Source organism: Heterocephalus glaber, unplaced genomic scaffold, assembly GCF_053883595.1.
Source record: "Heterocephalus glaber isolate CG9 unplaced genomic scaffold, H.glaber_assembly_v1.0 deba00001569, whole genome shotgun sequence".
Lineage (NCBI taxonomy): Eukaryota > Metazoa > Chordata > Mammalia > Rodentia > Bathyergidae > Heterocephalus > Heterocephalus glaber.
Genome location: NW_028258354.1, coordinates 5,000,216 through 5,021,057, shown reverse-complemented (window position 1 = coordinate 5,021,057; position 20,842 = coordinate 5,000,216). Strand labels below are relative to the sequence as shown.

Sequence of the window (20,842 nt, the reverse complement as noted above, 5' to 3'; positions counted from 1 at the left end):
GTCTCAGCTCCACAAGCTACTCCCAGTCCTCCATGAGAGCAGTTCAAGCGGCCCCCAAGGACACACAGGCTTGGGCAAACAGCACACAACAAGGTATCTGTAGAAGTAAAAGCTTAAAGTAAGCTTCCAGGTTTTGTTTTTGCCCCAAATTAGTTAGTTACCTTTTCTGAGTCTATTACTTTGCCCAGATTACTCCGGAGAACAGAGTTCGCAGATGATCTTTGAGATTTCCATCATGTTTAACATTCAGAGGCCCCAGTCACCTGCAAGAGAAGTCAGCACAGACTTCCCTGGGAAGTCTTGTAGCCTGAATCCATCCTTACCTTCATTCACCCGCCCCCAAAGGGAGGCAAGTACTTTTAGCCTGGTAGCATTCTCAATCAAGATATGTCAACTGGGGATTTAGCTCAGTGGTCCTGGCGCCTGCCTCGAAAGTGCAAAGTCCTGAGTTCGATCCCTGGTACCACAAAAAAAAAAAAAAAGAAAAGAAAAAAGAAAAAAAGTCATCACTCAAAAGCTACAATAGATCAAGATGCATATACTAAATTTTTCCTCTAAGATCCAAGTAAATATGACTTTTATTATGCCTATTACCTGGAATCTATGATTGCCATCTCTGGTTGATTGTAAGGTCATTTAGCCCCATCTCTATCCAGAGAACTAAGGCTCGCTATTTGTAACTTAATACACCATTTCCAAAACCATGACTTTTACATTTCATTATCATTTTTATTTCTGGTGCTAATTTATGGAAAAAAATAACTGCAGTGGCATTAATGTTAAAAGAATTTCATTTTCATGGAAACCAATGTTTGATCCGTGGATGGTTAAGATAATACATATAGTTTTTTAAAATTTGGAATTGAAAGGTTTCCTGCAACGGAGCTAATATAACTTTATTCCGCAGGGTTCCCTCCAACTCTGAGAACTAGCCTATCATTTGCTCACTAGTTTGCTCATTCCCTTTCGCCCTTCAACTTCACTTGATAGATGGTTCCTAGGACGTAGTGGAGACTGGAGAGGCTGGAAAATGTAACTGAATTTCCTGCAATCTCAGATCCACTTTCTCCCGTGCCTGGGCCAGGGATGTAGCCTTGTTATTGTCACGTGGGCGCCGGGTCCACCGCGGTCTGGGAGCCAATGGGCGCGCGCCGGCCTCCTGCGCCCCGCCTCGCAGCTCTGCTGCGTGGGGACTTCTAGCACCGAGGCGGGGGAGGAGGCGAAAAAGTTTCTTTCCTGGCGAAAGCTTGCAGACATCGTTCCGGCTGTAACTGCCGCAACTGGCCGTCTTTTTAGGTTTCGCTCCTGCTGCTCAGGGGCATGAGAAGTTTTCGCGAACAGGAGTGAAGAAAGTTTACCCGGGAGCTCGAGAGAGGAGCACGCGGTCGGGATCCCGGAGTCCACCCACTCTCGCCTAGAAGTTTGTGCCGAGCCCGGGCGCAGGCTGCAGAGCGCCCGAGCCAGAGGCCGCGGGACTGCGATGGGCGCGCTGGGGCTCCGTGCTCCTGCTGCGGCGCTGGGGCTGCTGCTGTGCGCGGTGCTGGGGCGCGCGGGCCCGGCCGAGGGCAGAGTGCGCGGCGGCCAAGGGGCGATCGGGCAGCTCGCCGGGGTTGCCGCTGGACGCCCGTGCCCGGCTCCCTGCCGCTGCCTCGGGAACCTGCTGGACTGCAGTCGCCAGCGGCTGACACGTCTTCCCGAGCCGCTGCCGTCCTGGGTCACTCGGCTGTAAGTATTCTTACTGTGGACGAAGGGGATCGCGCCGCCCGATTCCGGCAAACCGGAGCGGGCGAGGGCCCGGTGGCTTAGGGATCGGCTTGCTGCGTCTTCTCCAGGCAGCTGTTCCCTGCCCAGGCCTCTGAAGGCGCTTCATGGGGGTGGAAAAAGAACTGGGTGGCCTCAGCTTTCCTTCTGCGCGCTGCGCAGGTGGGCGCTTGGCGCGCCCCATCAGGGCACAGATGGAGGAGGGGAGGGGACACTGGCAACTGCCAGGGCCACGCTGGTCTGCGTGCTCCTTCCAGGCAGACGACCCGAGTTTATCGTTTTCCTTCAGAGTTTAAGAGGGTGGCTCCACGTCGGATTCTACCTAGTTCAGGATCCCTTTCCCCTTTCCCCTTTCCCAGTCAGTAACTGCACGCGAGCCTTTCGTTTGGGAAGCTCCAACACCCAGTTCGGTCACTGTTCACGCTACGATAGACACTTTTGTTGCTTCTTCCCGCGTGCTTAATTCACATGAGTAGACTATAAATCTCCCTCCTGGGCCACACTGCAACACGTCTTAGTTCCCATAAAAAGTTAGGTGGTACTGATCAGCAGATAAGGAAAAGAACAAACTAGTTTTTTCAGAACCAAGGGCATGATTCCTGTAGCTTCTCAGCACGCCCAGACAGTTCTGGGAGAGCGCGGAGCGTTGTTATGCAAGCTTTTGGATTTTAACCGTGAAATCTGAAAACCTGAAATCACTGCCAACTGCAGGGAAGAACAAGGAAGAAAATATAATTTAGTTGGAAATACTAGACCTTTCCAATTGCCACTTCTCTTTTTAGTCACCTAGCCTCTAGCTTCGTTAAAGTTGGAGGAGTATTGTAAAACTAAACGAAAATATTTTAAAACTTGTATTTTCTTTAAACAAATATAGTCTCGTTTAAAAGAAATGAAACTGCAGTTCATACTTAATCTCAGATTTGGGCCTAGTAGAATTGCAGTGGAAAGTCTCAGTTCTTAAACAATTGTAGTAGACAATCCTAGTGTAATAACAGTGATTGAAGGCTTGGTCTAGTACTTTAATAAGTTGTTTTTAAATATTGTGCTAATATAAATTCTTTTACTTATGAATTGTAGTATTATTGACCATTAAACAGCATGTTCTTTGTGTTTTTAATAAACTGCATTTTAATAAAGTTGAATTCAAGAGTATTAGATTGATTGGATTGATATTTAATATCATATCATGAGACGTCTTCAGTTTTTATTACCAGTGAAGGAGATAAGGGCTTTAACCTAAAGCAGGAAGACTTTCAATTAGTTGTGGCTAATTCCATTCAATTGCCTCTTGTGGGGGTCAGCGTGGTGCATTCATGAGATGTGAATGGCTCTATTGACAACATATGGAACCAACATGTGAATGACTAGAGGTGAACACCTATAAGTAACAGAGGGATGAGGAAGAACGTGAAAACAGTGGTCCCTGGAGTGTGCTTAGAAATATTTTGATTATGCACTGAGTTTAACTTTGTTCAATAGTTTTGCAGTGCCAAGTAGTAGCCTCTTGGAGAATGCTAATGTAAAAAAAATTTTTCTAGGGGGAGGGAATTAGATGTCTTTAAAGAAATAACTGTTGTTGCCCTTGATAAAAAGTTGAGTTGAACCAAAGGGGTTTGATACCTATTTAAACATTGTCTTAAAAGTAGCTGACCCAATTAGGATTTTGTTTTGCAGATAATTTGGTGGCACACTAAAAACAAATTACAGTTTATTTGGTTAGCACAGTCTTTAATTACATTTCCGCCAGCAATAAATTGTCTCAATACAAGTCCACATTCCTTAAATGTATGTGAAAATAAGTTCCACTTGTATAAATAAGTACTCAGCCTGTTGTCAGAAGCCCTGCTGTGATCACTCATTGAGCAGCCCTGTCATTCTTGTACTTCTGTGACTTCTAACCATCTTTGTAGGTGTCACCAAACCATGTGGTCTAAGTTCTTCATTGTAAATGTTTCTTTTGTCTGTTCCTGAAGCCCTAGAGAGGTCTCTTCTCCACTTTTGAAAGGAGAAAAAAAAAAGAAAGAAAAAAGGAGTGAAGAAAGGAAGGAAAGAAAAAGAAGAAATTGTATTTTACTTTCTGTTATTTGCTGTATTTGGAATAAGTTTAAGAAACTGTAGGCTGTTACTTAAATTTTACATAATTGGAAAAGCTCTTACATAGGCACTTTCGTAGTCCAGAAAAAGTAGCAAAAGGCATATTGTTCTCCGTATCTTCCTTTCTCTTTCTTTCCGTAATTTAAATACTAAAAGTTTGTCTTAGTACTAGTTTATGAAAGTATTCCTTAGAAAAAATAAAATGTTTCTGTGTTTCATTTGTTGAATTTGCAAGTTAAAAACATACATATTTTCTCTACCTTATTCAGTTGTAATTTATTGCTATAGGAGCCCCATGTGTAAAAAGTTGAATAGTTTGAGTTATAAAATAATAATACTGTACTCAGTGTTTCAGAAAGTAACCTCTAATACTGTACTTTAATGAAAAGGGCTGTTACAACTGTACCTATTTGAGATTGGCCTAGAGTTTGTGATTACAGAGTTTGGAACCTAAAGAGCAGCTCTTGTTGGAATGTTATTTAGCCGAAAGTTGTTCAGTTGCCAAAGAGAGCTTCAATTATTATTAAATTTTCATTCGAATTTTAGAATTGTTTATCTTATTAGATAGAAATGTTTGAGTTCTCAACAGAGCTCAGGTGAAGTCTGGAAGGTAGTTTCTGCTGATGTGACTTTGGTAGTGCTGGCCTGGTATAAATCTTCTGGTCCATACCAGAATTGGGGGTGGGGTGGGGGTAATAGTCTTTAGGGTTTTCACAGCTGTTTTTCTGTATTTTCCAGACTAAAGCTCGAACATAGCTGGCTGATTTATGAGTCACTTTGGATCAGTGTCTTAAAACAGCTACAGCCTGGTTTTTTGTTTTTCAGCTTTCCAGATTTCTGCTGCATTAGCAGCTCTGCAGGCCCCAGTGGGATTGATTATGAAGCTGCACTGTATTTGCATTTTAAAATTTGACTTGGAAGTCAGATTTCCCAATGCGAAGAGGAAGAAAATGATAGCTGGAACCAAATATTGTAAATTAATTACTGTCCTATGGATTTATTTGTTTGCAAATATTCAGAAAGAGGCTTTTCTCTACCTTGTAGAAAGAGTTTTAATTTTCAAGGATTTGGCTAGCTATGTCTTTTGTAAATAGTTAACACCTCTCTATCTCATCCCCTTTCCCTTTTATTAACTTCATTACAACAATTTTTTTTAAAAAAAGGGAAGATGTTCATTAATAGGACTCTGAAAACGAAAAATCTCCCTTCCTTATTGAATGTTTTGTGTTCTGGGTTTAAGAGAACATTGACATTATATAACTTCAGTCTCTTTTTCAGTAGTCTAGCCATAAAAACAATATAAGGAAGATTTAGGAAAATGTGACATCCTTTAACTGGAAAGTAATCATTTCTGAAATGTAAACTATATGAAATCTAAATTTAGTTGCGTTAAAAGTTTCATGACTTTTAAGTATTTAGCAGTGAAAGTCACTTAAGGGTTGATTGTTTTTTCTTCTCCCTCATATAATGTGGTTTTAATAGCACACAAAACTCAGGAATGGAAGTATGTTGCAATAACTGAAATATTTAAGGTTGCCAACTCCTGCTTCTGATCCAAAATGAGTGGTCTGCAGCATGTGTACCTGTCTCTAAAGGCAGTTTCACTTTTAAAGGTCTTTGCTTAGGGGAATCTCATCCCATTACTGGTGAAAAAAGTTAAGCATTCAATCTCATTTCTCATAGGATTGCCCCACGAAATGATCCTTACGATGAAATGGGGAGTGTAAGTTTAGCTTCGTGTGTTTTTTTAATTAAAAGGAAAATCACCTGTATTAGATGGCAGTGCCAGATTGGTTCTTCCCCCTTTGCTTTTAAAACTGGAAAGGTCTGGGGTGCAGGTTCAGTATTCCTGAATTAAGTGGGTCCAAATGAGACTTTCTGTGGACTCAGACTCCCTCCCAGGTGAAGGACTCTTTTCCTTGGTTGTTTGTGAAACCACGTGGGAAATCTGTGGCCGTCTGGGGTGCTAAAAGCACACAGGTTTTGTTTGAATCCTAACGTGAGTTATTGGGCTCACAGTTTCCTTGATGAACTCCAGATGGACTTGAGCCGGACGGTGAGGGAAAGTGTCTGGCTCCAGTCAGCATGGTGAGCATGCACAGCAGTGGTTGTAATTGCAGGATTTTTATAGTTTCAAGTCTGTGCCAGATTTTTTTTTTTTTTTTTCATGTTATAACTCTACCAGAACAAATCTACTCATGTCTGTTACTGTCTGGTAGGTCTCTAGGCAAATACATTTTGAATAAAACCTTTGCAGTTTTTTTTTGAAGGTAAAATAGAGAAATCCAGGTTTACTCTCAAAACAAAAACAGAGAGACTATAGGAACTCTGATTTCTAATTGTTAACTAAGCGCTAAGTAACACTGTGCTTCTCTGGAGCTGATTTCTCTTCATTTTTGTTTTATGAGCACATATTCATGCATGTAGCATAGTTTATGCTTTTCAACTTTACACTGAAAACTGAAACTTTAGTTATTGTAAACATTGAAAGAATTCATTAAGTGTTCACTTACCTCTTTCGATGGGAATCACCAAGCCATACTGTTTATTAGCCTGGGATCTAGTAGCTGTTCAGCCATTTCATTTTCATTACCCCATTTTGAAGCTATATAGTCAAGGGTATTAAAACATACAAGGAATATAACCAAACATGTTTTCCAGATTTTGTTTCATATTTTGAATTTAAATTCTGACATGACTTTATAACTTAACTGTGTGTGTAGAAAGAAGCTCATTTTTCGGAGTATTGCTAGCTATGGAAATCTAGTTAGACTGAGTTACTTATCTGCTAAGTTAGACTGAGTCTTTGAGGAAGAAGCATATTTATTTCAGTGATTGAAATCTGTTTGATACATGGTTGACATGGTTTAAATTATGTGTTAGATGATCATATAGTGAGATTTGGGGGGGTTCACCTAGGTAGTGTATGTCCTTTTGAACAAACTCACGCATGCATGCACATGCACATACATATACACACACTGTCATGATATGGTAAATGAACTTGTGCCTTAATCCAGAGAAATAAATTTGCATGAAAAACAGTTTCTTTTTTGTTTGACTTCATAAGACCATTGATGCTTAATTTTGTGACAATAAAAAGTTTTCTGTTCAAGGCTCTCCTTTTAGCAACCTGCCTAATTAGACACTTTTTGTAAGCTATGATGTCATCATATCAGGTTGGGAGTGGGGAGAAGGGAGGGTAAAGCAAAACTACCAGTTCACAAAAGATCTGTTCACTACTCGCCAAAAAACATCTCTTAAAATGTTTGTGGGCTTAAAGTATTTGAATCTGCCAGCCTCTTAAACTAATTTTGTCCTCAGTTTGTATTTTTGAGTTTGACATTTTGGTTTCCATCTAGTTTGTAGACAGAATGGATCAATTATTTCTCTGGTTGTCACTAGTGTTATAGAGATATTTCATAAGCCCACTCTGTCTTGCATTTCATTAAGCATAACTAATATTTTTAGAAACTGCTTATAATTTTGGTTTTGTTTTCTTATAGGGACCTAAGTCACAACAGATTATCTTTCATCAAGACAAGTTCCATGAGCCACCTTCAGAGCCTGCGAGAAGTGTGAGTCCTGGTTACTTTCTACTTGAAACTTGCATGAAATTTATTGCCACTCTTCCTATTTAGCTTTCACTGTATGAATATTTGGATTACAATAAATTATTTAAAACTTGTAATGCAGGAAGTATCTTTACCTATTTAACCCCCCCCCCCCCTTTTCTTGTCATTTATAGGAAACTGAACAACAATGAATTGGAGACCATTCCAAATCTTGGTCCAGTCTCAGTGAATATTACGCTTCTATCCTTGTAAGTGAATATTAGCAGAATTTCTTATCTGTGTTGGCAGATACCATATGGACTGGCATAAACAGTTTACAAACAATATTTGAATACTTCTTCCAGGGTACAATAAAGAAAGGTTCTTTAAATTGGTTGTACTGTCCCTCCTAAATTTAAGTATCTTTCAACACATAACCACACATTTTATACTTTGCTGTCATTGCTTAACTGGTTTCCAAGATAAAGAAGCAAATTTCACCTCATACAGATGCATATTTGCTTATATGCTGTTGACTCAAACTTTTAATTCTGGCTTTGCTCAGTGGTTGGCTTGAGATCTATGGATTATATATTATGTAGTTTTCAGAGAACCACGATCAGATTTTTGGTGTGTAAGAATAAATGGGAGTTGATAATAATAAACCATTAAGATAGCCTCTTAAGTTTGGTCTCTACAGGGGAAATAAGGGTTTAGAAATCTCTACTCAATATATCAGCTTTTGCAATTAAAATTAAATATGTAATTGAAGTCAGAAATATCATTGCATATTATTTTGAAAATTTGAGTTTTCAAATACAGTTAAAATTGTGTGACATTTTCTGTGTTTTGGAGGGCAGATAACACATGTATATTCATGTTTTGAGATAGATTTTGGAAGAATTTTGATTCATTGGCCTTTAAAGGTAGCATTTAGAATATTCCTGGTTAAATTTCTAAAATTAAGTAATTTAAAAAAAAATAAAATTAAGTAGTTTACTGCCTTAATCCTGAATAATTAAAAAATATTTAAGTCACTGAAGTTAAAAACATCCTTCTTTTAAGCAATTTAAGAAGAAAACACTGTTGTAAGTTGCTTTTGATAATGGCGTTGGGAGAGTTGAAATTATATAGTAAATGTCAGGAACACTGTTCAATTAATTAAAGTGATCACCATCCAATTGCTTACATCTGGTGTTTTAGAGAGGTTTGTTTTCACTGAGGGCCCAGGTCAGCCAAGTCATGGTGCAGCCGCTGTGTCTGCTTTCTTAGTTTGAATAAGAGCTAAGTGACATTTGATACTAATGTGGTTTTTCCAAAGATCAGAAACAGAAAGGAATGAAAGAATAAGCAGTTGGTATTTGACAAATAAACACTAAATTTAAAAAATATTTTTATGCTAGCATTAATACTCATTTTCTTTGTCTTTTACAATTGCTTAAAATATTGGAGTCTAAATGGAGTTCTAGTTTTGGTATCTTACAACATCTATAGCTGTTCTTGTTGACCAAGAGGGCTCCTTTGAAATCCTGCTTTGCCCTGCTGTCCTTGCCCTATGTTTTGGCAGAGTCTGTCAGCAAGTTCAAGAGAGCCTTGAGGGTCATGGCAGACTGGATGGCTGATGGGTCCGTGGTGCCATTTTGTAACCTGGGTGGGGTGACATTGAAATCTAAATGGGGCACTTTGGCATGGTTTAGGATTGAAGTATAAAAACTTGTGTGGAAATTAGAAAATTCTTTTGGAAATACATAACAGTGATTGTACCCTTTAGAGCTATAACTTGTAAACAGAAAGCTAGAATAACATCTGAAAAGTTAGAAACCTTCACAATTTGGAATCTTCTCCATATTGCTTTTGTATGTGTTTTGCTTTAGTGAGTGCTGTGTGTCAAATCAACCTCACCAATCTCACTTTTTTGCCCTTAATCTGCTCCAGTACATCTGACCAATGATTACTTTGTTCTCATATAACCATCAACCAATTAGTGCCTGCCCACATTATGTAGCCTCTGTGGAGGATAATTTATATGATGGACCCACGCATGCAATATAAAGAATAAAAAATTGTTTTCACACCTATGAAATATCTTGAAAACTTTATCTCTTTTAGTGTTTCCTTCTACAAGTGTTTTGTTTTCTCTTTGAAGGCTCCTTTAGAGTCTGCAGTACACATCAGTGTTTCTAAAGCACTTAAGTTTCCATGTTGTGTTATGTAGGGTGGGACATTTTTTTTTATATAGAAGCACTTGAAGACAATCAGAGCTAAGTACCAGTACTTATTTCAGAAAATTTAAAAGAAAATCTGTTAAACCACATGACATGACTCAGATTAGAAGCTACAACTAAATCCCATATTTTAATTTCTAGGGTTATTTTATCTCTATGTTATCAAGATTATGATTATTTTTACATTTTTATGGAGGGAAACATTTTTCTGAGATATATATGTTAAATAATTTGAAAACTTGTGTTGAAGAAAAGGAAAATTTAATTGGAGACCTGAGCATAAGATTTACTATCTGGGCTTTGTACAGTTGCTACTCCTTGGCATGAAGACCCTTCCCAGCAGAGAAGACCATACCAGGAAGACCTTCTTATAGCTGTAGGAGCTAGGAACTAATGTTGTGTCAAATGGCACAGCACCTCCCCCGCTTCAGAGATGAATTCAGTTAGGAACTGGTTCAGATAAACTTAGGGAAGCTTGGTGAAATGCCAGGCACCTGTAATGCTAGTTGGATACTCATTGAGCACCCTCATTAACCTTTTAAGGGATCTTTTAGAATGTAAAAGATCTAATCAAAACTACTTTCCCTTAAATCCTATCCAGAACTGGTTCAGAAATCAACTGGAATGCTAGGGGAAAGGCATGGTTTGTTGTATGTATGTCCTTTTTCTTTTCCTCACAATTTCATAGCTGTGACAGGATGGTATTTTTTAAGGAAAAGAAGTGGAATAATCTTTGAAATCAGCATATATTATAGTAAAAGTGCTGACCTAAGCCGGGCATGGTGGTACACGCCTGTAATCTCAGCACTCTGGGAGGCTAAAGCAAGAGAATTGCTAAATTTGAGTCTAGGCTGGGCAACTGAGTGACTTTGTGAGATCTTGTCACAAAATAAAAAATTTATTTTGCTAAGGCTCTGGGTTCAGTCCCAAGTACTACCAAAAAAAATTATTTCTCATGTGCTAGTTTTAGCTCTGTGTGATGTGGCATGACCTGGTCAAACAATAGGCATTTTAAAACCTGTCACCTGGGTTAGGGAAGTTTCAATTAAAATGTTACTGTTGGACAAAGGAAACCTTGTTGGTTATTACCAGAGCTGGTTGGGTATTAGTCATGATGCTGATGGTTTATGTAGTTTTGCCCAACTTACACATATTTGTCTGGTGTCCTGGAGTTAAAAAGTGTTAAGTCAGTGGCTGTCAAAGGTGCATTGAAGTTCTTGTTAAAAATGTAGATTCTCTAACCTCATTTTTAGACATTCTAAATCGCTGAGTTTCACTAGGCCCGGCAGTCTCCATTTTACATATCTGTCCTGCCAGTTGTTGATCAGGTATTGCATAAATATTTCTGAAGTTACTGATAGGGTCAGTGTCATAATCAAATAAACCATTTTTCTTTATTTCTTACTTATCTTAAAGGTAGAGTGTATCTGCAAATCCATCATTTTTCTTTATGTAGCCGGTCATTTTTCCAGAGATGACATTGCATGGTTCCAGAGAGGTTGTTATAAGTACTGATTACCTTTGCTGATGGCATCCCCAAACATAAGCTATATCTATTGACAGCCGCTGAAAAGATTTAAAATACTGTGAGATGCCAGGGATGTAGCTCAGTGGTGCTGTGCCTGCCTGGCAAGCACAAGGTCCTAAGTTTGATTCCTAGTACTGAAAGAAATAAATGAAATAGTGTGTGATGATCAGATGTGGTATTTGAGAATGTCCCTGTGGCGCTGTAATGTGGAGAACAGTCTGGAGGTGGCAGGAGGGTGGTTGGAGAGGACAGGTGGAGTCCCGCAGCAGTCCAGGAGCAGTGGTGGCCTACTCTACAGTGCAGTTTCTGTCGTGACAGTAGAATACAGTAGTTGTTAAAAGCAGAGCTCAACATCAGGGGAAGAAATTGAAGAAGACACTAGAAGATGCAAAAACCTCCTGTGTTCATGGATCAGCAGGATTAATACAGCATTGTTAAACTGGCCACACTACTAAAAACAATTTATAAATTTAGTGCAGTCCCCATCAAAATACCAACAACTTTCTTCACAGAGCTGGAAAATACCACCTAAAATTCATGTGGAAGCACAAAAGATCCTGAATAACCAAAGCAATCCTAAGTAAAAAGAACAGTACTGGAGGACTCATGATACATGATTTTAAAGTATATTACAGAGCCATTGTAATAGAACATTATAGTAATGGCCTGAAAATAAACAGGTAAACCAGTGATATAGAATAGAAGATCCAGAAATAAACTCATTTGGCTATATTCATCTGACTCTTGACAAAGTTATCAAAAGCATATGTTGAGAAGATAGTTTCTTTAACAAAACAAATGGTGCTACGAAAACTGGGTATCCACTTGGAGAAGACTGATGATTTCTGTCTCTCAACCTTTGTAAAAATCAACTCAAATGGATCAAAGACTTTAATGTAAAACACAAAACTTTGACACTACTAGAGGTAATGACAGGGGAAACACTTCAAGATGTAGCCATAGGCAACTACTTCCTGAATAGGATTCTAGTAGTAGAATGGATAAATAAGATTGCGTCAAATGAAAGAGCTTCTGCACAGTAAAGAAAATATCAAAGTGAAGAGACAACCTCCAGAATGGGGGAAGATCATTGCCAGGTATTTTTCTAACAGAGGACTGATACCCAGAATATAGGAAGAACTCAAAACACTTAAGACCAAAAGAACAAAGTAATCAGCCAATGGGCAAATGATCAGACACTCCTCATAGAAGTACCAATGCCCAATGATTATATGAAAAAGTGTTCACCATCATTAACCATTAGAGAAATGTAAATCAAAACTAAATTGAAGACTTGAGGTATAGTCAGTGGTAGAGTGTGTGCTTAGCATGCATAAGGCCCTGGGTTTCATTAATCTCTAGCACCAAAAACAAAAACAAAAACTAAACTGCAATTGAGCTCCCATCTCAACGCAGTCAGAAAGGCCACCATCAAGAATACCACTAATGGGGGCTCAGTGGTTTCGCCGCCTGCTGCACAAGCGCAAGGACCTGAGTTCAATCCCCGGTGCCAAAAAAAAAAAAGAATGCCACTAATAATAATTTTGGAATCCGGGTGTGGTGGCTCATGCCTATAGTCCCAGCACTTGGGAGGCTGAGGCAGGAGGATCACTAAGTTCAAGGCCACCCTGGGCTACATAGTGAGCTCAAGGTTAGCCTGAACTGCATAGGGAGAACCTGTCTCAAAAAAAACAAAATAAATAAATTCTGGCAAGAATTTGAGGAAAAAAGAACTCTTTTACATTGCTAGTGGAGATGTAGATTATTACAGAGACTGTGGAAATCAGTATGTAAGTTCCTCAAAAAACAAAAAGTGGGACTACCATGTCACCCAGCTACACCATTCCTCACTTCTCAGAATAAACCCAAAAGAATCAAAGTCCTTATATTATAGAGATACCCAAGTTTATTATGGCGCTGCTTACAAAAGCCAAGTTGTGGAATCAAAACAGGTCCTTGTTAATGTATGAGTGGATAAGGAAATGTGACATATCTACAGTGGAATATTAATATTGATAGTTTAAAAGGGAATGCAGGGATGTGCTTATTGGGAGGTGATCAAAGCCTGCCTCTGTCTGGGCTGGGGTCGTCTCCAGTGAGCCTGCTTTGCCCTGTCCAGGCTTACCATGCCTTGTGCATCCAGCTGTTACCCAGTCAGAAAATGATCCAGTTGTACTTTTCTCTTCTGTATTTTGAGTCCTCTGTAGCTGATCATTTCCTCTAGCACTAAATGCAGGTATACACATATAGTTAATGCTTAATTAACATATGAATTAAGGAGTTTTTATGGAACAGTTATATGCACTTAGCATAATTCGGATAGATCTGTATACTCAGTCTAAACCTCTGGCTAAAGGTTTACAGTGGAGATAGTGTTCACCTCCGCATGCTTGGTAAAATAATAAAAATAAATTATAACAACAGCAGTAATACTAATTAGAAGAAAAAAAGAGAAGTAACTTAAGTAGGTCAAGGCTGCAGCTCTCCATTCTAGCCAGTGAAAGCCTGCCATGGAGTGCATGGAGAGGAGAAATCAAAGCTGCTGTTCTCATTTACCTTTGTAAATGTGAAAGTCTCAGCTCATCAAGGCTGAATTTGGTGCTCAGAAATGACAGACTTCTCACAGCCCCTGTGCCCTTCGCACTTGTGAACTCTTTTATCGGGTCTTGAACTAAAAATTCAAGATGCAGAACATAATAACAGAACACATATACCTCCCACAAAATTAATCTACCCCCACCCTGAAGGAGAAGAGCCATGTTAGACCCAGGAATGGAGGGAGGACAGCTGCATAAAGACCTTTACTGTGTTGTAAGGACCTGCTCAGGTGTATTGGTAATAGATGTTCCCATCTGGGGCCTTGGAATTGAACAGGTATGAGATAGGTCCACGACATCATGTGTTCTCATATTGGCTATGCAGGGAAGTCTGCATCATGTGCTCTCAGGCCACTTACACAGTATACAGAGCAGTACTAGGTGATGGGAACTATTGGCAGTTTGTATAATGTGAACCGTGGTTACCATAGAATTCCTGGAAGGATAGTGATTTCCTTTTCTTCTGTGAGTGCAGCATGTGTCCTCTCTAGTGGCATTTGTCACTTCTCGTTCCAGGGTATGAGATGTCATAAGACATAGATGGCACGGAGAAGGCACATGTTAAGAATCTGAGTGGACGAGAGCCATTGGAGGCCTTTGTGCTGTAGGAGAGATCTGAGCTGGGAATTGGGCACACAGACTTTTGTCTTGTCTGGCACTGATGACCTGTCTGACCTTCAGCAGACTTAATTAACTCTATTCTGTTGATCTGTGCCAACAGTCTGGGAGTCTGCCCACCTCTCTCTTCTGGTTCCGGCAGAGGATCAAATGGCGTCCTGTACATGAAAGAACTCTGGGGAGTGTGAACAGCCACAGCTGCTTGCAGTTGCAGCATAGTGGGCTGGCACCGAGCAAAGGCTGGGGGCAGTGGGCCAAAGTGGAGTTTTGAACAGGAGGGTCATGGGATGAAGGCAGGAATCAGAAACTATCCTGGCAGCAATAGATGAGAGAAGGCGAATGTACTCTGCATTTAGGGTGAATGAATTAACAGGAAAATTTTTACTTTTTTCAAATGGTTAAAAAGGTGAGCACACATTTATGATATGATAATAACTGAATAATATTTCTAGCCTGGAGGCTTGTGTATCTAAAAGATGAATTTTGAGCTGCCCAAGTACCTATTAACAACACCTACAATGTGCTAGACGTTAGGGAACAAGGAAAATAGGACTTGTCTCTGTTTTTGAGGAACTCTGAACAGCAGAGAAGACCGGTAGTAACGATGCTGGAGATGCCCTGTGCCCTGTGCCAGCATGCAGTGTAAAAAAGTGTATAAAGTGTCAGAATAAGAATGAGTAGTTGGTAGGATCGGCTTAAGAAGGCTTCTACCATACAGGGTGGTTTGCAGTTTTGAGGGCATTGTTGGAGGTTTGAGGAGACATGAAATGACACAGTTTAGCACAGAATCTGCTTTTCTTCTCTTTTTCAAATAGTCACTTTTTCAGTGTGCATTTTCAAAATCAAATGCCATAGTGTGGCTTTGAGAATGAGCAATTATGACTTGCCAAATACTTATCCGTAGATTGCCGGCGTTGTTCTGTTCTGTTCTCTGTGGATTTACACCACATCTCTTTTTCCCATGAAAGGGAACTGGCCGGAGGTGGAAGTCATATAAGTACTTCTGGACAGTGAATAGGGAAGAGCTGAACAAGGGCTCAGAAATCAGTTTGCAATCAGACCTTTCCTGACTTTGGACGGCCTGGCTTAGGGTTTTTCAGTGTTTTAACTTTATGATGGTTCATTAAGGATACACATACAATTTTGTTTTTCATTCTCAGTACATTGGAGTAAAAGTTACATGAAAAGCTCAGCACTTTATTATAAAATTTGCTTCGTGTTAGATGATTTTTGTCCATCCGTGGCCTGATGTAAGTGTTCTGAGCACATTTAAGGTAGGTAGGTGAGGTATGTGAACTGCATTTTCAACTTACAGTATTTTCAGTTTATGATGTGTTTGTCAGCATGTAATCTCATCTTAAGTTGACTGTATTCTGTTGTTTATATACTGAACTCAGCACCATATTAAGTGGGAATTTCATCGATAAGCATATATTTCTCATTACATTCTAAAACTTGGACTATTTAAAGAGATCAGTTTGAGAGACATCGATTTAAGAAACTATTGCATGGTTGTATGGCACTGACTTTTTGTAAGTTATCAAACTAAATTTATAACTTTTAAAACAATATTGTTTTAATAGGGTCAAAGTTCAGACAAAATATTATATAAGGAAGGCAAGTATAACTTTTTCACATAATTATATATCTTAGTAATTTTGTAACTACGTAAGAAAATCTAAACAGTTGTTTTAATCAAAAGAGGTCACCAGTTTGTCATATTAGTTAAGGAAGTTGGAGAACAACATTATAAAGCCATAATTAGAACTTACTTTCTGAGGAGAATCAAACAGCTCTGTTTTGATTAAGTGGACACCATCCATATCCCATCATTCCCCACATGTGGGTGTAGAGGAACCACCTTATTTGATCACCTTAGCTGCAAAATTCAGCCTGTAGTCCATGCTGTCCTGTTGCAGATGAACGGGCTAGTGTCTCCTTTGCACATAGAGAACTTTACAGTAGACCTTTCACCGATGCAATAAACCTGATACTATTATGCTTAATGGAAATAAGCTCATGGAGCATAAGTCTTACAGAATAAACACATAAACATCTTAATGATAAGTACTCTTTTATTGGATTATGAAGTGTTTACATATGATTTGCACATAAAAAGAGAGTTTACTGTATACAGAGCTGTATTTGTGGCAAACACTCTGTCAGTTTATCTTCACATTAAGTCAGAAACTGCTCTCTCCCCAGAATACAAACTTACTAGGTTTTGAATTCTCAGTTTAGAAGGGTGGCTGTTTAGACCCTTCAGTATTTGCCCACTGCTCTTAGGTCAAGAGCAAACTCCTTCTCAAGATGTACAATGCTTTGTGTCTTCCTTTCCACTGAACCTTTTCTGGAATCATTTCTCAGTTCCAAGGATGGGGCAGAAGCATCTTGCTCCTGTGCATGTGCTTTTCCCTGTCTAGAGGACTCCCCTTCCCCCTCATCTTTGTAATCAGACTTAGGCTCATTTTTATATCTCCCCTATTATAATAATCTACATATTATAAATAATCATCTTTTTCAATTATATCTATGTGATCTTTTAAAACTTCAAAAATGAGTTCATGTCTGTTCTCATCCCCACAATGTCCCTGGCATGTGGCAGTGCCTAGTGCCTGGTAGATGCTCAGAGTATGTTTGTTGGATGGATGGATGAATGGATTGTTTAGCGTAAATTAATATGTATGGTTAAATTTTCTGTTCCTGCCTCTCCATATACAAAAAAAATTTTAACTCATAAAACTTTTTTCCCAAGGTAACAACACTTGTAAAATGGACAGAGTGACACACTGGGAATTTTTTTTCCAATGTCATTTTTTTGAAGCCCACAAAATTGACCCCATCTCTTGAACTTGACCTTCCAATATGGCTTGCCACAAAAATTCCTTTATTGTCAATGTTTGTACTGAGCCTAAGTCATTTTCTCCTTCCCTTCCCCAACTTTGTTCCAGCCATTTTGATTGCTGCTACAAAGTATCAGGTACAACTTCTACCAAATGACTTCTCTATGCTGAAGGAAGTTTGTTCTGTGGAGACAGACAAAATAATGAAGTTACAACAAATAGCTTTTCATGATTGAAGTGGCAAGATTCAACATGTGTTTCTATTCCTGTCTAGTCACTTTTCCTCCCTCTCTTTCTTAATTTTGTTTCTTTCCTGGCTTCCATAGGCCAGAGATTCAGCTCTAGGTTGGTAGAGACAAAATAGTGAAACAGAATTCTAACCAATACCATCCCTTCTTTCTTTGGCTGAAAGTTGCTTAAGTACTAAATTCAAAACATGAAAGGAAAAGCAATTATAAATATAAACACCTTCTTTCTAGCACCTGCCCACCTGTCTCTTCTCTATTCATATAGATTTAGCAGGCAGATCGAGTGGTTTTTAAAACAGGGTTGAAGGCAAAGTGAAATATTATGATAATATTTATGCTGCAAGTACCACACAGCATAAGATAAATACAGCATAAATTTGTGTACTGTCAATTTTACTAAGCATGAGCAATTTTAGCCATTTGATAGCAAGGCAATTAAATTATGCAGTAGAGTCAAAATGAACACATATATACATGTTTCTTTTTTCTCTCTTTCTTTTCTTTCTTTCTTTCTTTTCTTTCTTTCTTTTCTTCCTTCTTTCCTTTCTTTTTTTTTTGAAAAAATAAGAGGCTTTGAATTATATGAGCCCACACAAGGCACTGGCCTGCCTAGAGGGCAGTACTCTTCAAAGATGACGAATGTTCACACACCTAGGGAAATAATCAATTGTGTAAATTTTTTTCTTACTCATCGTGTCCATGTAAGTGTCAAAAAGTGAAAAGAATTAGAGATAGTTTGCTATGTCAGGTAACTGTTGTAACTCATTTTTTAAATTAGTGTTGAACATCTATATGAGATCCTAGTAACTTGGATTTGAAAGACATTTTTTTTTAATGGAGAAATCCCTGGAAGAGAGGTTATCTAACTTTTCTCTCTGGAAGCACCTCCAGGGACAAAAGCTCATTCTTTATCAGGAGTCTGCTGTAGTGGCTACTTCTGAAATTCTGGTTGCCAGGACTTTATGTGCTAAGCTGAGCTCTTCCCTTCTGCAGCTTCTGCTTCTTGTCCTCACCCTGTGTGGTGGGCAGAACGACTTCGTCTATTTTTGGCATCATAGTATTTACATGTCTAAAACTGTAAGGTTTTCTCAAAGCCTTTCCTGCTCCTGGTTCAAATTTTCATGCCCATTTCTTGCGTGACATGGTTTTAACAAATTTATTTATTTATTTATTTATTAATACACATTTACAGTATAATGTTGACATTCTTTGTGTGGCGCTGGTACATGTACTCAGCACATTCTAATTCCCTTTTTCATCGCGTTTCCCTCTCCCCTCCATCTCTTCATCCCCTTCCCATTTGAGAAGGTTGTGTATCCCTTCTTCTTGTTGTCTGTCTTTTATTTTACTCTTTATAATTTGGATTTCTCATACAGGAGAAACCACATTATTTTTAAGCTTGTGTGTCTGATTTACGTTACTTAACTTTATGGTCTCAAGGTGCATCCATTTTCCTAAAAATGACTCAAGTTTATCTTTATGGCAGAGTAGTGCCCCAGTGTGTGTAAATGCCGTATTTTCTCTATTCATTCATCTGTTTTTAGAAGTATAGGCTGCTTCCAAGATTTAGCTATTATGCACTGTGATGGTATAAACATGAGTATATGAGTATTACTGTATTATGATGTGTTTAAATCTTTCAGGAAGATATCTAAGAGGGGAAGAGCTGAGTCAAATGGAATTTCTAGTTTTAATTTTTTGAGTAATCCCCATACCGATTTCTATGTGGTTGTACTAGTTTACATTCCCAACAATAATTTAGAAGGGTTCCTTTTTCTCCTTAGCTTTGCCAGTACTTGTTATTATTTGATTTCTTGATGATGGCCATTCTTTCTGGGTTAAGAAGGAATCTCTGTTATTTTAATTTCCATTTTTCTAATGGCCAGCGATGTTGAGCATTTCTTCCTGTATTTACTGGACATTTGTACTTCCTTGAAGTATCTGTTCATTTCACTTGCCCGATTTTTGTTTGAATCTTTTATTTGGTAGAAATAGGCAGAAATTTTTTTTCCCATTCTGTAGGTTGTTTTTTCACTCTGTTAGTTTTTTTTTTTTTTTACTATAAGAAGCTTTTTAATTTGATGGGATCTCATTTGTTGATTCTCATCACTATTTCCTGTGCAACAGAGGTTCTGTTCAGAAAGTCCTTGCATTTTACCAGAGGATGCAGGAACAACCCCAAGCACATTCAGCTACTTCTGGATCTTTAACAAAGGATCCTAAAACATACACTGGAGGAAAGATCTCTTCTTTATACAAGTACCACATGCTAACCTGTTGTGCCACTGGTGCTCCAGATCACCTCTTTAATAAATGGTGCTGAAAAAACCTGCTCTCCACATGCTGAAGATTGAATCTAGAACCATATCTCTCACCATGTATTAATCTAAAATAAAAATAGACCAAAGAGCTAAATATTAAACACTAAACCTGTTGGCAGATAAAATAGATATTACATTTTGACCTGTTATATCTAATAGCACTTTCTGTAATAGTGAAAGTCCTTAAAGCTTGATGCCAGTTGGTGAATAGAGATGGGGAATGTGAATTTGCCTATATGATTATCACCACCACAATTTCTGTGTCTCCCCCCACCCTGTGCTGGGGACTAAACCCATAGTGTTCACACTGAAGTGGCTCAAATTAATGATCCTCCTACCTCGGCTTCCCAGAAACCTGAAGTCACAGGCATGCACCACCACAGACAGCCCCATTTTCTGTGTATTATTTACAGAAACCAGTTAAATCCTTGAGTCAAACCAAGATGTGCCATGTCTGTGCTATTCCTAGTCCTATATATCATATAAAATGAAATTAATTTAGTCTCTTGTGTCCACATGGACTTAACCCTTTGTTTGATTACTGTCTTTTAATTTGAAGTTTAGAATGATACAGTGTTTTCTGGTTTGTACTATTATTGTAGGTGAAAATTCCCTGTGGAGGCTACTTTTTTGTTGCAACACCTTTGAGCTCCTCTAAGTTGAATGGCTTTTCAGTAAGAAATAGATTTTTGTGAAGGAAGATGTTACTTATTTTGATTTTTAAAGAAAAATTAGTGTTATTAATTGAAATGCTACTGAAGACTTCCTATTAAGCCTGATGGACTGAAGGTTTCCTTTTCAATCTACTTTTTCCTATAAGCTGCTAAAATGAAAGCAAAGGAAGAAAAAAGTATATGCCAACAGTAATAAAGACAAAATAGAAAACAAAAGTATTCAAGTTCAAATAAAGTATGTACAAATTCTGCAAGCAAATGGATAAATTGTAATTGACTTAAAAGATGGAGAAAGAATGGATACCAAGAAAAGTGCATGTGTGAGTGTGTGTGTGTGTGTGTGTGTGTGCCTGTGATGTGTGCGCCCACGTGCTGCAGG

General features: G+C 38.6%; 1 protein-coding gene across 2 annotated transcripts in view; it reads left to right on the top strand.

Annotated features, from left to right (window-relative positions):
* Nucleotides 1–1,181: 1,181 nt before the first annotated feature.
* The window catches only part of Lrig3 (leucine rich repeats and immunoglobulin like domains 3), a 47,402-nt gene continuing 27,741 nt past the window's right edge, over nucleotides 1,182–20,842 (top strand). For both annotated transcript variants that reach the window (XM_021241417.2, XM_004861155.4), the window contains exons 1-3: nucleotides 1,182–1,725; nucleotides 7,362–7,433; nucleotides 7,604–7,678. In XM_021241417.2, coding sequence (XP_021097076.1) covers nucleotides 1,481–1,725; nucleotides 7,362–7,433; nucleotides 7,604–7,678 — 392 coding nt within the window. In that variant the 5' untranslated portion in view covers nucleotides 1,182–1,480. The remainder of the gene's footprint in view (nucleotides 1,726–7,361; nucleotides 7,434–7,603; nucleotides 7,679–20,842) is intronic.